General features: G+C 46.3%; 1 protein-coding gene across 2 annotated transcripts; it reads left to right on the plus strand.

Moving 5' to 3' along the window:
* The first annotated feature begins 1,058 nt into the window (after nucleotides 1-1,058).
* Nucleotides 1,059-13,217, plus strand: MSL1 (MSL complex subunit 1). 2 transcript variants are annotated; one of them, XM_036079997.2, is made up of 9 exons: nucleotides 1,060-2,172; nucleotides 4,622-4,845; nucleotides 5,888-6,270; nucleotides 8,182-8,229; nucleotides 8,686-8,750; nucleotides 9,382-9,449; nucleotides 9,888-10,012; nucleotides 10,181-10,253; nucleotides 10,644-13,217. In XM_036079997.2, the coding sequence occupies exons 1-9, from the start codon at nucleotides 1,405-1,407 to the stop codon at nucleotides 10,732-10,734; spliced, it is 1,845 nt and encodes a 614-aa protein (XP_035935890.1). In that variant the 5' UTR covers nucleotides 1,060-1,404; the 3' UTR covers nucleotides 10,735-13,217. The 2 variants fall into 2 exon arrangements, with proteins under 2 accessions (XP_035935891.1, XP_035935890.1); XM_036079998.2 differs by lacking the exon at nucleotides 8,182-8,229 and having other exon boundaries at nucleotides 1,059-2,172.
* The last annotated feature ends 1,474 nt before the right edge of the window (nucleotides 13,218-14,691 follow it).

Consider the following 14,691-nt stretch of genomic DNA (forward strand, 5'->3'; position numbering starts at 1 on the left):
AGCCGTTGGGAAATAACTGTTGGTAGTTGGCAATACTTCATTCCAGGGAGGTTGTGGCAAGAACTCCCTAGGCAGCAGACATCATGGATTTTCCTCCCTCTGGGAACCAGAGGTCCCTCCGTTTCTGGTCTGGATCCCTCAGAGACAAAGAACTTCATTCTCTCCCAGACCAGAGTGGGGCTGCTGGGGAGTGGAGCGGGTGGAGGGGTTAGAATTCTACCCCCAGGAAACACCCACAGGCTCAGACAGGAGCCCGAATCCTGACTCTGGTCCAGGAGGCTTGCGGGGCTGCGGGGGCAGCGGGGCCCCTCCGGCGAGGGCCGGGCGGGCTGCCAAGGTACTGGGGGAAGGGGCCGCCCAGCGCAGGCCGGGTACGTGGAGCGCTCGGTCCACTGCCCCGAAGGGCGCGTCTGCCTCCTGAAGCCCCCTGCCCTCCTCTCCGCTCCATTCTCTCGCGTTCCTTTTTCCCGGCGAGCCTCCGCATTCCCCATCTGCCCGTCGCCGCCCTCGCCCTTTCTTCCCTCCTCCCGACCCTCCCCCGGCTCGCCCCTCCCTCGGCAGCCCACCTTCGCCCCGCTCCTCCGCGGGCTTCTCGGTCCTCGCCCCTCATCCCCGGCCTCCCCTCGCCGGCCCCCAGCGCCCAGGGCCCCCGCAGCCCCCTCCCCGCCCCCCTCGAGGCGGCGGCGGCCCCTTTCACAATAGCGCGGCCCGCCTCCCTCCTCTCCGCTCCCGGTTCGCTCCCGCCCGCTCCCCGCCCGGCGCATGCGCCCTCCGGTCAGCGGCGGCTGCGGCGGTGGCGGCTGCGAGCGGCTCCGTTTTTTTAAAGGGAAACGCTGAGGCGCCGGGGGTGACTGTGGGGGAGGGGGACCCCGAGCCGCGGAGACCCCCAGGGGAGGCGACAGACCCCCTCCCGGAGTAGGAGGGCTTTGGGCGGACCCATCCCTCCCACCCCCTCCTGAGGAGGAGCGGGGGGAAAATGGAGGCTCGGGGCGGCTGAGGCGAGCTCCGGGGCGGGGGGCCGGGGCGGGGAAGGGGGGGTGTGGGGTGGGGAGACGAGGCGGGCCCGGCCGGGCCAGGGGGGGCCGAAGCGAGCTCCGGGGATGAGCTCGGGGGCGGCTGGGTGCGAGCTCCTGCCTCTGAGGCGAAGGCGGCGGCGGCGGCAGCAGAGGCGGCGGCGAGGCCCCCATGGGCCGGCGGCGGGCCTCAGCCGCGGCCTCCACTTCTCCGCACGCCGGCGGGATGGCGCCCGGGCCCCGGAGGAGCCGCGCTAGCCGAGGCCTGCTGCCGCGCTGCTGAGGCGAGCCCGCCAAACTCCCCTCCCCCTCCTCCGTCCTCGACCCCCCACACCTCGCCCCTTCCCCACCCCCTCCTCCGTCTCGGTCCCCGGCGCTGCTCCGGACCACTATGACCATGAGATCCGCAGTGTTCAAGGCGGCCGCGGCCCCTGCCGGCGGCAACCCTGAGCAGCGACTGGACTACGAGCGGGCTGCGGCGCTGGGCGGGCCCGAGGACGAGCCCGGGGCGGCCGAAGCCCACTTCCTCCCCCGGCACCGTAAGCTCAAGGAGCCGGGGCCCCCGCTGGCCTCCTCCCAGGGCGGGAGCCCCGCGCCCTCCCCGGCCGGCTGCGGCGGCAAGGGCCGGGGCTTGTTACTCCCGGCCGGGGCGGCCCCCGGGCAGCAGGAAGAGAGCTGGGGCGGCTCGGTGCCCTTGCCCTGTCCGCCCCCGGCCACCAAACAAGCCGGCATTGGGGGGGAGCCAGCGGCCGCGGGAGCCGGCTGCAGTCCCCGACCCAAGTATCAGGCGGTGCTGCCCATTCAGACGGGCTCTCTCGTGGCGGCGGCCAAAGAGCCTACGCCCTGGGCTGGGGACAAGGGTGGGGCGGCTCCCCCAGCTGCCACCGCCTCGGACCCGGCGGGACCCCCACCACTACCTCTGCCGGGGCCGCCACCCCTCGCGCCCACCGCCACCGCCGGGACCCTGGCGGCCAGCGAGGGCAGATGGAAGAGTATGAGGAAGAGCCCTCTCGGGGGTGGCGGCGGCTCGGGAGCCTCCAGTCAGGCCGCCTGCCTCAAACAGATCCTTCTGCTGCAATTGGACCTCATCGAACAGCAGCAGCAGCAGCTGCAGGCCAAGGAAAAGGAGATCGAGGAGCTGAAGTCAGAGAGAGACACGGTACGGGAGGGGTTAATCTGCGTTCGGGACGACGAGCGAGTTGTGCGCATGCTCGGGGGAAGGGGGCTGTAGGAGGTTAAGGTATCCCTTGGTTAGGGGTAAGGAGGTTGGCCACCAGCGAAGGAGTATCTTAAGTGTCGGGTCCTTGGGAACCAGGCTCACAGACACGTTGGGTTGGAGGGAGGGGTTAAAGGGCAACCTCCCAGTGGGAGGGGGAGGGGAGGCTTCAGGTGCCAAAGGGTTAATTTAAAATGACAGCCCCAGACTTGTGGGAAAGACGTGGAGAGTGGGAAAAGATCTCATTTGTGAAGGGTTGAAAATGCAAAGGTGGGATGCATATGTGGTGGCTTTATGGAAGGGGTTAAATGAAAGAGATTGTGCATTAGAAATGCATTCTTAGAGGAGAGGGACAGAGCAGCTGTTGCACTGCTGGAGCATCTTTAGATAGGAGGGCAGTAGGCCTTCTAATTGGCAGAGAGGTAGAGGTGATTCACAGTGGGATCCTATTTTAGTTTTCTTAAATGATATGAAGAGAATCACTGCCTTTGATTTCAGACAGTTTTGAATAAGAATCTTAGTTATAAAACATGACCCACTGACCAGCTCCCTTGTATAAGCATAATGTGGAAGGGCTGGTAGATTTTAAGGCATCAGGGGAAAGGAAGTTTGTTAAATGTATTAAGTAGACCCCCTCCCCAGAAAATCCCAATTTTCAGAATCTTAAGATAGTAGGGCAGTAATTTATTACTTATTTTTACTTCTGAGGAGCATGACTATATAGGCTTGTTTTCACTGCAGCAGTAGTCAAGAGCACCTTATGCGTTAAAACATATTCTTCCAGATATCAGGAAAGCTGTGTGTGTGTGGTGGGGGGGGTATTACTGTGCTAGCATACCTTACAGCTGCCTAAAAATAAACATGGTTTCTACAATTGTTGTGTTCAGGCTGCAGCAGTCTCTCTCTCTCTCTCTCTCTCTCTGGCGTTGTGTGCGCCAAGGGCTGAGCAAGGGAGCAGAGGGCTATTCATTTTGTTTGCTTTACAAATGAATCGCATCAGGCATTGGCTGTTTTATTGGAGAATGCATTCTGCAAGGTGGAATGGGAGCTGGGGCAGGTCTCATCAAAATATCTCATGGTGTTGATTTGTGGAAGTTACTCAACATGGAGGTGGCACTGCTCAGCTACTGTACTGCAGTCTAGGGGTGTGATGGTACTGTAATTACAACACATCATATCCTTACATGGGGGGGGGCGGGAAGAGAAGGACCAGTGAAGGAGAAGAAATCAAGGAAATGTCACCCACAAACCATGGTTAAGTAATGTTAAGGCTGTGAATCAAAACAGAAGATGAAATGAGAGTATGGCTGACAGGGGGGCTCTCTGCTGATTTGGAGGTTTCTGCCCAGTTCCTGAGGTAATGGCCCCTTTGCAGACTTTCCTAGGCAGGAAAAGTGGGGTGAGTTAAGGATAGAGTATCAGTCTGAACTTGGCATTCACCGTTTTTGTTGTGTATTGCAGTCTTAGCATTGCTTAAGCTTGTTTCTCTTATTCCAGTTGTTGTTTGGCCTCTACTGAAATCTCTGCAGCTAAGTAGATAAAATGAAGACAACGTTAATATTGCCATCTACCCAAATAAAATTCTTACTATAGTGTTTTAAGTAGCATAGTTGGCACCTTTTCTCAGAACATTCTAATGTGAAGTTTTCAATGGTAATAGACGTCCATTTTTTGTTTGATTATGTAGTTCTCCTTTAATTAAAGTTAAAAGACTTTGGTTTAATTAATATTTAGATAAATAGGTAGATTTTTTTCCTGTTATCTCAAGTGCAAAGAAACATGCATATTTCATGATCAATGGGATTATGGGTACTGGTTACTATTACAGTTCTTCCAGATTGAGTGTTCATTGTTTAAATGCCCTGCACACCCCTTTCAAATAACACTGCAATCCCTCGTGGCACTGTGACTGTGAGCTTTTAATTCCTTCTCAATATACCGTTTGGACTTTGCCCTTGTGTATAGCATTTTGGAGTGAAAGTAGAGAGGACAGGATTTGGAGAAACTTAGGGCCTCCTAAAAGAACATAAGGTTAATTCTGGAAACTCCCAAACTGACTTGGAGCCACATGGTTAGCAGTAGAGAGACCATGCCATTTGAAAGGCATGCTGTGGCCCCTCCCAGAGAAGAGGATCTTCTTTCAAAAGAATGAACTACAAATTCCCCCATACCCCTCCTCAACTAGGTTAGCCCTAAAATTAAGCAGAGTACCTTGTCTTCTCTATTGCGTTTAAGGAAAACTATTCAGATTCATGCCTGTCTGTTAAAAATAAGTTGAATTGCTATGACCCATGGAAAGAGGCAGAAGACCATACTGATGCCTAAATGGGGCTAAGTACCTGGGTGTAATTTTTTGTGTTTTAAGTCTGCATTTTGGCACTCTCTCTTTTAGCTCCTTGCTCGGATTGAACGTATGGAAAGGCGGATGCAGCTGGTAAAGAAGGATAACGAGAAAGAAAGGCACAAGCTGTTTCAGGGCTATGAAACTGAAGAGAGAGAGGAAACGGAGCTATCCGAGAAAATTAAACTGGAGTGCCAGCCGGAGCTTTCCGAGACATCCCAGACTCTGCCTCCCAAGCCTTTCTCTTGTGGGCGGAGTGGAAAGGGACACAAAAGGTGTGCTGATAACTTTGTTACACTGTCTGAACATGATGAGGACATGTGTTTCCAATGACTGAGAATAGGGGATTGGGATTTATGAATTGGTTTTAATACAACCATATCCTGAATTATGAGGTCTTCCATGCTGAGAAACTATCTTGAAACATTCTTGCAGGCTATAAAAATCTGTTGGGAACATTTTGGTCACAGTAGTAATTACAGAATGTGGAGTACATCATAAAGAGAATGGGCAAGAAATGTGACAGCTGAGTTTCTTTAAACTATAGCAGTTCACTTCAAGTTAGGAAGTGTTAAATTCCTTCATTGTGTTAGGTAGTAGTGGACAAAGAAGTAAGGTCTGACCGTCCTTGGACCCAAAGAGATGTCAGTCTAGCTGTGAAGGTGGCATACATTTTGCAAACTCGGAATTCAATGGCAATAAAATATGAAAGTAGACAACAGTGATATAAACTAAGTTTTGTAAGATTCAGAGACATTAAAGATTATTCTGAGGTAAAATAGTGAAACTTTAAGGAGGAGATGGATCTTGAAAAAGAAGTATAGAATTTAGGTTGGTAAAAAGGAAAGGAAGTGGCATTCTAGGAATGGTGGTGGGGGGGAGGAGATTGGTGGGAGAAAGCCAGCAGATAGCAAGAAAAAAGAAATAGAGATTGTAATTAACATGGTATAGAATTGGTGCAAAAAATAAGAGACTGGTCTCTGGTTGACAGGAATGAAATAGGCCACAGAGTAGTGGCACCTAATGTTAGCTAAAGGGTCTTGAATAAAATAGGAACCTTTTTAGATTTAGTGGGCAATAAGATGCAATTAGAGGTTCTTAAGCATGGAAACTCATTTGTTCAACAAACACTTAACTGAGGGCCTGTTCTAAATACTGGTAAGCATGAGGCTGTTCCTGCTCGTGACTGCCAACTGAATCAGATGTTTAGGTATTTAGATACCTGAACTTGTTTGTTCTCTTGCCCCCAAATGTAATCAAATCAGATTTTATTCAAGAGTCAATACATTTTATAATGTTTTCTTCCCTATCTAATAGGAAATCCCCATTTGGAAGTACAGAAAGAAAGATTCCTGTTAAAAAGCTGGCTCCTGAATTTTCAAAAGTCAAAACAAAAACTCCTAAGCACTCTCCCATTAAAGAGGAACCCTGTGGTTCCTTATCTGAAACTGTTTGTAAACGTGAATTGAGGAGCCAAGAAACTCCAGAAAAGCCCCGGTCTTCAGTGGACACCCCGCCAAGACTCTCCACTCCCCAGAAGGGACCCAGCACCCATCCCAAGGAGAAAGCCTTCTCAAGTGAGATAGAAGATTTGCCGTACCTTTCCACCACAGAAATGTATTTGTGTCGTTGGCACCAGCCTCCCCCATCACCGTTACCATTACGGGAATCCTCTCCAAAGAAGGAGGAGACTGTAGCAAGTAAGGCATAGAGAACACTTGCTCTTATACCCTAGTGGTGGCGGTCAAGCTAACACGTGTGAAAATGCCTTTGGCATTTTTAAAAAAGTGCAATCAATAAAGCAGAGTTCTGTCAAGAATGAGTAAGTTAACAGCCAGAGACAGACACTGTGCAGGCATTGCAAATAGATGGAATTACAGCAAAATGTGCTCAATGTATTTGCCTGCTTACAACACTGGGAGATGTGTTTGCCAGTAAGTTGCTCATCACAAGAGCACCAGACTCGGGGGTGTAATCTCCGGCAACTTGCATGCCCTCTGAAAGAAGGGTTTTCTGTGCTGTGAAATGCATAGAACTTATACTTTGCCATGCACGACTGTTCCTGCAATTGATATTGTGTGAAACCTGGGAGGGTGGTCTTTGGGTGTTCTCAGGGGCCAATGGTAATTTTTGGGTTGGGGAGCCAGCTTGGGGTGGGGAATTTCACCTGGGCCTCCGCTCTTTAACTATATAAACATTTATCTGTATCTCTATGTCCCGGTCTGGGGGGCAGGAGGAATCTGCCAAAGACCAACAGTCTTACTTTATCTTACTATACTTCACAAAGGTTCTAAATGTGAAGAGTTTACTTGGATTGCAGTAGCCCATTGGTTGTTCATATATTTAAATAAAATGGTCTACAAACTATTTTTCAAACAATAAGGACTATCTTGGGATATCTGAGCTGCTTGGGGAGGGTGTGGGGTGTGGGACCTTGGTCTTCATTCCCTTTTTTTTCTTTATGGCTTCCACACAGAAATGCTACCCTATCTCCTACATCAACCAGTAACTGCAATGTGCCTTCAATTGTGTAATGTTAGTCTGTGACAGTCACTGCGGGCGCTCCGGGGTGATGGTGGGGGAAGTCTTCTTGAAGAGAGCCACAGCCCCAAGTTTCTACCACTGTGTCTTGCCCTAGCAGGGATGGGGATGGGAATCCATTCCAATAAGACGAGAGCATTCTCCAGGCTTTGTTTGGCTGTTCTGGTGACAAAATTAAGTGGGGAAGATAGATTACTCTTCTTAACTATCTAAAATTCATTAGGCCTCACACTTGAGTCCATGAGCTAGACCAGGATCCTGATCTAGGTTCAGGTTTTTTTGTTGGTTCAGTCAGTTGAACAGGTTCATCCTTAATGGTTAACCTTCTTGCTGCCATGGCAATGCTGTGTAACAACTTAAGAGAAACTGTGAAGCAACTTCCCATCCGGGATTGGGAAATGGCTTGGTCCAGAGCTGTTCTGTTTGACTGGCTGTTTTGAAAACCCTCTCTGCCCTAGTACAGAAAATTCCAAACACCTCTGAGATTGTGGGCATAGCAGTACAGAAAGAGTCCGACTGGGGGGAATCCCAGCCCTTTGAGGAGCCTGAGTTGTGAATAAACGTGTGAATCCTTATTCTTGATGCCCCTATCTCAAGAGGAAGCTCAATGGCTTGTTCTAAGGAAGCCAAAGTCTTTGTGCATGTTGTTCAGGCTGGACCAGCAAGGTAGTTTGTTTGGAGGGAGGAGGGAGCTGTTTAAGAAGACTACATATGTAAGTTTTGAGAACACTGATCTTTTATTTGAAAAATAGGGTCAACTTTTACTCACCTGCCATGTTCTGAGTTTAAGGTTTGATATCCTTGGCCATCAACTGTTGCAGGGAAACCACCCTAAATAATGAAGAAAAGAAGTCGTCTCAGTGTAAAAAAAAAAGTGGTGGGCTTATTTTCTTTTCTTTTGTCTGTTGTTCCCTCTTCCCCTCCCCCAGAGAGAAATTCTCAAAAGAACAACTCAAAAAAACCAAAATGGCTTCCTAGTGAGAACTTCAGTGATGATCCTTTCCTCCATTTTGGGTATGGGCTTTTTTTCTTTTTACACTGAGATGATTCTTCTTTCCTGCATTATTTAGGGTGTCTGATGCCATCAAGTGTTGCAGGAGAAACTTCAGTCTTGGCTGGTGAGTAGAATAGGAACTGTGCTGGCTGGGCCTGGGGTGGGGGGTCGGTGGGATGGTGGATGGTTGGGAGCTGCGTTCCCCATCAGCTGGATGTGGGAGAGTGAGATTCCTTGGTGTATGATTACACTATAGACTTCAAAATGACTACAAATTTCAGTTGTTTTTCAGGAACTGCAATAGCATCAATTATATGAATTGTCAGGTATTGGCTTAGGGTTTTTTGTGATCCTGTGTTTGGCAGACTGCAATGGCATTTTAGGTTCTTTTATACCATAGCGAGGACACTGAATATGGCTTCAGGTGAGGCCATAGAATGGATTCCTATCACTTGGTAACTTTGTCCTATCTGGGGAGAGACCTCTTGTCCTAGTGAATAGTAGGAGGGTTGTGTGACTTTGGATTTAAGGGTGGTTCCACCCCTCCTCCCTTTCTTTTTCTTTCTTTCTTTTTTTTCAGTTCCTTCTTGGAGGGACCACTCAGTAGAGCCTCTAAGGGACCCAAATCCTTCAGACCTTTTGGAGGTAGGTACCCAAGACCTGTCAGCAGAGGGGAGTGAGGGACAGGGTAGAAATGGAGGTTTAACTTGAATGTGTCCTAGTAACGGGATGGATGGGTTAAATAACTCTTAAAGCCAGAAGGAAACTTGAGCGATTATCTAGCCCTGCTCTTGTTTATATAGAAGAGAAAACTGAGTTTCAGAGTGACTAAATGATTTATTCAAAAATAAATCGCTAGGTAGTGTTCAAAACAAAATGAAATTTCATGCTAAGTAGAAAAGGTAGAATGTGCCACTCAGCAACAAAATTACATATTCCAAACTTATTTGACTCTTAAAACTCAGACTCTTGCAAAGCATGGAGGTAGGGAGGATTTATGGCGGTCTCAAGGGTTGTTTCAGTTTGACATGATTTTCACCTTGGAAAGTTGAGGACATAATTCCGAAGTTCGAACAGTCTACAAGGGTGGGTGTGGGGAGAAGAGTATGTGTTTTGGATTCTGTTACTAGGAGGTTCCCATGACATCCATAGAACTCACAGACTCAGGTGGGACCTGCAGGGAAAAGATGTTACATTCCTGGAACCTGGAAATGAGTTCGCATATACATGTGTCACGTGGTGATAAATAGTTTATCAGCTGCTGTTCTTTACACAGAACCTGGATGACAGTGTGTTTTCAAAGCGGCATGCAAAACTGGAGCTGGATGAGAAGAGAAGGAAAAGGTGAGGCGAGAGATACACATCCTGGAACAGCTGAGCCCTGGGACCCTAACCTCTCTCATCCATGCTGTGAAAAGCCCTGGAGCCCTTAACACTCTTAAATTACTGCCATCCCAATTGGTTGAGTATCTTAGTTTGAAGTGGTAGTTGTTACAAGTAAAGATGTTTGGCTTCTTTTTCTTTGTGTATGCCCTTCCTCAGTTCCACTCTCTGTGGAACATCAACACGTGATTGGGACTGCTAGACCTAAAGAGCTCTTTCCTGACCAGGCAGACAGTTCACTTTACCACAGTTCACTTACCACCCCCCACCCTCCCCACCCCATTAAGAAGAGTCAGCACAGGTCTCCCTAGTGTCTGGACTGTGTTAGCTGCTTTTATAGAGCAGGTTTTCAGTAATATTGGGTTTGTTTCTTTGTTTTGTCTGGTTTGTTTTTCCCAGATGGGATATTCAGAGGATCAGGGAACAAAGAATTTTACAACGACTGCAGCTCAGAATGTATAAAAAGAAAGGAATTCAGGAATCTGAGCCTGAGGTTACCTCATTTTTCCCTGAGCCAGATGACGGTAAGTTTTGTCTATCTAAGAAAGTAGGTTTTTCAAAGAAGGAAAAGGGTTCAAGGCTCCAGGGTACAACTTGCTCTGAATGAATAAACAGCATTTTGGAGCAGGTGTAGTTGCTAGACATTTCCCCTCTATGTCACTAACAAGGTCCCATTTGGCTTTCTCCCATAGTTGAAAGTTTGATGATTACCCCCTTCTTGCCTGTTGTAGCATTTGGACGACCATTACCCAAATTAACTCCGCAGTAAGTATAAAGGTTTTTCTCCCCCCCCTCCCTTCTCAGGTAGCCTACACTTTACCTTCTTTTTAGACCTCATGAAGGCCTAGATAATAAGGTGGAACGGGTGGCTTAGGGATAGCCATGGCTCTTTGACAGAAGTGAGGCTATCTGGGCAACTAGCATTGGAGTGATAAAATAATTAGAAGGATTGCTTTTTGAGTTAGAAAGAGATTATTTAGTCACTTTAATAGCACACTCTCTGGCTTTGGGACAGCAAAGACATTCTAAATTTGGAACTTGAGAGTCAGGGTTAGGAGTGGTGAGGGGCATAGTATCTTTTTTAGAGTTAATCTTTGGTCCACACTGAATCCCTTCTAGTCTTCCAAGTTGATTTCCTTACCTTTTTTTTGCCAGGAATTTTGAGCTGCCCTGGTTGGATGAGCGTAGCCGATGCAGGTTGGAGATCCAGAAGAAGCAAACACCTCACCGGACGTGTAGGAAATAGCTGAACTGGCAAGAACCTTCTGTCTTCAGATAGTTGTAGCACGCCATTTCCCAGAGAATGGCAGAGACCTGTATGTGTGACCTATGTCCTCATGTATGTTATCGTTCGCTGATAATGCCCTTCCATACTCCCTTGATCTTGTTTTGTTTTCATCACTCTGATTTCGCAAAAACTCTTTCATTGGGCTAATTGTGAATTATGGAGGGTGATTGGGATTTCTTTTCCCTTTTTGGGGAAATGAGCTCTCAAGCTAAATCTATAGGATGGCAGATCCGGAAGCCTCAGGGGTCTGCTTCTCTACATTTGCCTACGTTAAAGGGGTAAAAGGGCTCTCTTCGTTAGACTTGTGGAAGATGAAGCAACCCCTGCCTGTAGAGTCGTGCCTGCATGGCACTCTTCTCGCCCTGGTATACCCTTTCCTTAGAGTTTGAGTATAGTGGTGTTTACCCTAAAACAAAACAAACAAAAAACCTCACCATGAGCTTAAGGACCAGATGAGGAATAAAAAGTGAAGTGATGAAGCAAGTCATCTTCACAGGGTAGAAAAGAGATTGAAAAGTTGGCAGATAAATGTCTGAAAAGACAGTTGTTCTCTTAAAACTATTCTGTGATACAGCCATGTGGGAAGGAATTTGTGCTGTGATTATTTTCTTAGTTAACGGATAACTGAATTTCTTCCCCCATTCCTCAAGAAATAAAATCCTTAGAAAAGAGAATGGGGATGGTTAGTTTTGGGCAAGTTATGACTCTAAACAAAAGCAGTTGACATTTGAGAATGGCATGCCAGAACCTGTGTAGATGTCCTTGTGTCACATCACTTCTCAAGTATTCCTTAGTTGGGCTTTATTCTTTTAGCTGAGCTCTCGGTGGTGGGATAGAGATTTAGGGAGGGTGGGGGGTGTATGTGGAAATATGTGCTTCCTTTGGCTGGCAAATGTCTACATCTTGAAACAAACAGATGTACCTAATGAGCTTCTCCATTCACTTTGTAAAAATAGATTTGTATGTGTATCATCTTGGTCCCCCTTTCCCCCCATTTTGTTAAAAAATTTCAGGACAGCACTCCAGGCCACTTTGGTCTCAGTGTAAGATCCCTGTAACTATCTGGAAGGAAAATAGAGCCAAGACCTCTGGTCTTAAATATATAGGAATTGCCTTTCTTTAGTCTTCATGACTATTGTGTGAAAACAAGTAGGGGTCTAATCTCCTAGAAGGTAGGGGCTTTTATCCTTGAAGAGAATATGTCCCCAGATTATTAGCACTTTTAGAGGAGAAGCCAAGGTATGTAGGGTGTGTGGCCGGCCCATCAATGGAGCATGAGAGAATGGGGATACCATTGTGGGAAGAAAAGAAAAGTTCCTCAGGGGCCTCCCACTGCTAAAGATTTTTGTGACATGTTGATCTGTGCTCCCTGGGTTTGACTTTTAAAGGAATTATTCCGGCAGCACATGTAGTATTCTTGGATGATCTTGCTGCTTTTATTTCTCCTTTTGTGTGTGTGTGTGTGTGTGTGTGTGTGTGTGTGTGTGTGTGTGTGTGTGGCTATGGGTTTTCATTTGTAACTCCATCTGCTTAGGAGAGTGGGCTCTCCACAAGGGAACCTGCTGTGAACTTCATTGCAGCAAGAGTGTAGAGAGAAATAGGACTTATTCCACTAGGGGCTCTCATCTCACACCTTAAGGGGAGGAAGGAGATTTCTAGAAAAACTGGGCCAGATTTTCTTTGTTCTCCATCATTTTAAATGACAAGCTGTTTGGCTTTCCTACTCTGACCTATGTTATGTTCCTTTATAATGTGCCCAAGAAGAAAAAAGACTGACCAGTGTCTCTTTACGTTGTTCCTTGATTCCTCTGTTTCTTCTTGATTTTCAGCATTTGTCGGATTCCTAATTTGGATATGGGTTAGCAAATATAACCTTTGTGTTTGTGCCCTACCCAGGGGACTCCCCAGATTCTGAACTTGAGCTAGACTAAGAGGAATCCATGAGGTGCTATCTGGCCAGACTTAAGTGGATTCTATTTCCTTGGTTCTCCCTCTACCTAGGACTGCTCATTTTATTGTCCCCTCTTCTAGATCAGTTCTCCTTTGATTTGGATGTGTTGAGGTTTGTTGAGGAGGTTGGAGAGTAGATTAGCAAAATTCCAAGAGCGAAATTACAGTGTGTTAGAGTGTGGGGGGAAAATTAAGTCTTATTTTTTCCCTACATGGGATACAACACTGTGAAATTCAATCTTCAACAAAGGCCCTGCAATTCTCCTAAAACATAGTTCTTTGTTTCTTTCTTTAACAAAGTTTAAGCTAGTGTTAATAAATTAAAAAGAGAAATTGCTTGTCTGTCCACTTCAGCTTTGTTTTATGCCCATTTCATATTGTTGTCTGTGTTGTAATTCATACTTTTGATACCATTTCTGATGTGTAAAATTGGTTGTCTTGTAAATATCTTATAAAGAGTTCAATTGTAAATAAACTATTGTGGCTGTTAATTTTTGAACTTCTTCAATTTATTAGATTTATTGGGAAGCATTAAACAGTTCTGTAGATATTGAAAGATTAGAAATAGAAATCCATTTTCACAAAATAGAGAAATACACCATTTTCTCTTTTGTGTATGAGCACAACGTATGTTTTTCATCCCTCTTTGTTCTGTGTTCTCCCTTACACATACGGTTAAGTGGCAACTTTAAAAACCAAATCCTAGGATAGGATACTTGGTGCCTGGTGTCTAAATGAATAAAACCTCATAGTTGAAAAGACCTTAGAGGCCATCTAGTCTGACCCCTAATACATGATTTCCCCTTGACAACATTCCAGACAAATGAAGTCCAGCTTCTGCTTCAACGCTTCATTTTTTTCTATGCATTTTTCCCTAAATGTTAGAAAATCCTTCCTCACTGATAAAATCTAACTTCTTGTAACTCCAACCCATTGGTTCTTGGTTTGCCTTCCAGGGTGATGAAAAAAGATCAATTTTTCCTGTTTCTCATTGTCTCTTGAATAGTTAGATTGCTGTGGCTATCTCAAATCTCTTCATGGTAAACATTCAGAGAGCTTACACTTGTTCCTCAAAAGCGAGGATTTTGAGTTTTTCAGTTCCTTCTGAGTGAACAAGTTGCTCATGTTCATTTAAAAATTGAACCCAGACCAAACAGCTGAAAGGTAAAGTGGCAGATTATCACTTTCCTTATTTAGACACTTAACTTGGCAGCTTCATTTGCATCAATTTACCTTCTGATAGAAAAGATCCTCCAGATCTTTCTAACACTTATTAAATCATACATCCTCCATTTTGAACTCAGGCAGCTGGGTTTTGAAGTTGTCAAATTTGGCCACTTGTTTAACCAGTGGAGATCTTTCTGGATCCTGAATCTATCTATGAAGGCATTCAGAATGCCTTCTAGTTTCATATTGTCTATAAATTTGGTCAACATCAGATCTTTAGCCATATAACTTGTAAGAATACTAGACAGGACAGAATCCTGTGCAATCCTGTCCTGTGCCATGCAATAGTGACCTTTCTCTGATATATATTATTAATGTGCACTCCTGTAGGTACACTAATAACTTAGCTTATGCATTTTGAATGTACATCTTATGGTCCAAAGAAAATATACCTTTTCTTTCTTTTTTTTTTTTTATTGCTGACAATTAAGGCTTTTGACAAAGTCTTGCCAAAATCAAAGCATTCCCCTCATCTACCTGTCTGGTAACCCTTAAAAAGGGAATCATGTCAGGATATTGAACCAACGCTGGTTCCTATGATCATCTTTTTTTTAAAATCGGTTCCAAAATCTTGGTTAAGTCTAGCATCATACCAGCCTGCACTCTGGGAGAAGTGATAGCTGGAGTGGGAAGATACAAGAAGGAAGAGGACATGAGAAAACAGAAAAAACATGGTAGTGCTGCAACACTAAGTCCTCGAGCTTCACTGCAGACAACTTTCTCCTTCATCTTTAGTTT

This window comes from Halichoerus grypus, chromosome 2 (assembly GCF_964656455.1).
Source record: "Halichoerus grypus chromosome 2, mHalGry1.hap1.1, whole genome shotgun sequence".
Lineage (NCBI taxonomy): Eukaryota > Metazoa > Chordata > Mammalia > Carnivora > Phocidae > Halichoerus > Halichoerus grypus.

Excerpts from the sequence above, each read along its gene's own strand:
- MSL1 (XM_036079997.2), top strand. The coding sequence starts at position 1,405 with ATGACCATGAGATCCGCAGTGTTCAAGGCGGCCGCGGCCCCTGCCGGC. Across the intron at positions 6,271-8,181 it reads GAAGGAGGAGACTGTAGCAA|GGTGTCTGATGCCATCAAGT; the intron begins GTAAGGCATAGA and ends TGCATTATTTAG. Across the intron at positions 8,230-8,685 it reads AGAAACTTCAGTCTTGGCTG|TTCCTTCTTGGAGGGACCAC; the intron begins GTGAGTAGAATA and ends CTTTTTTTTCAG.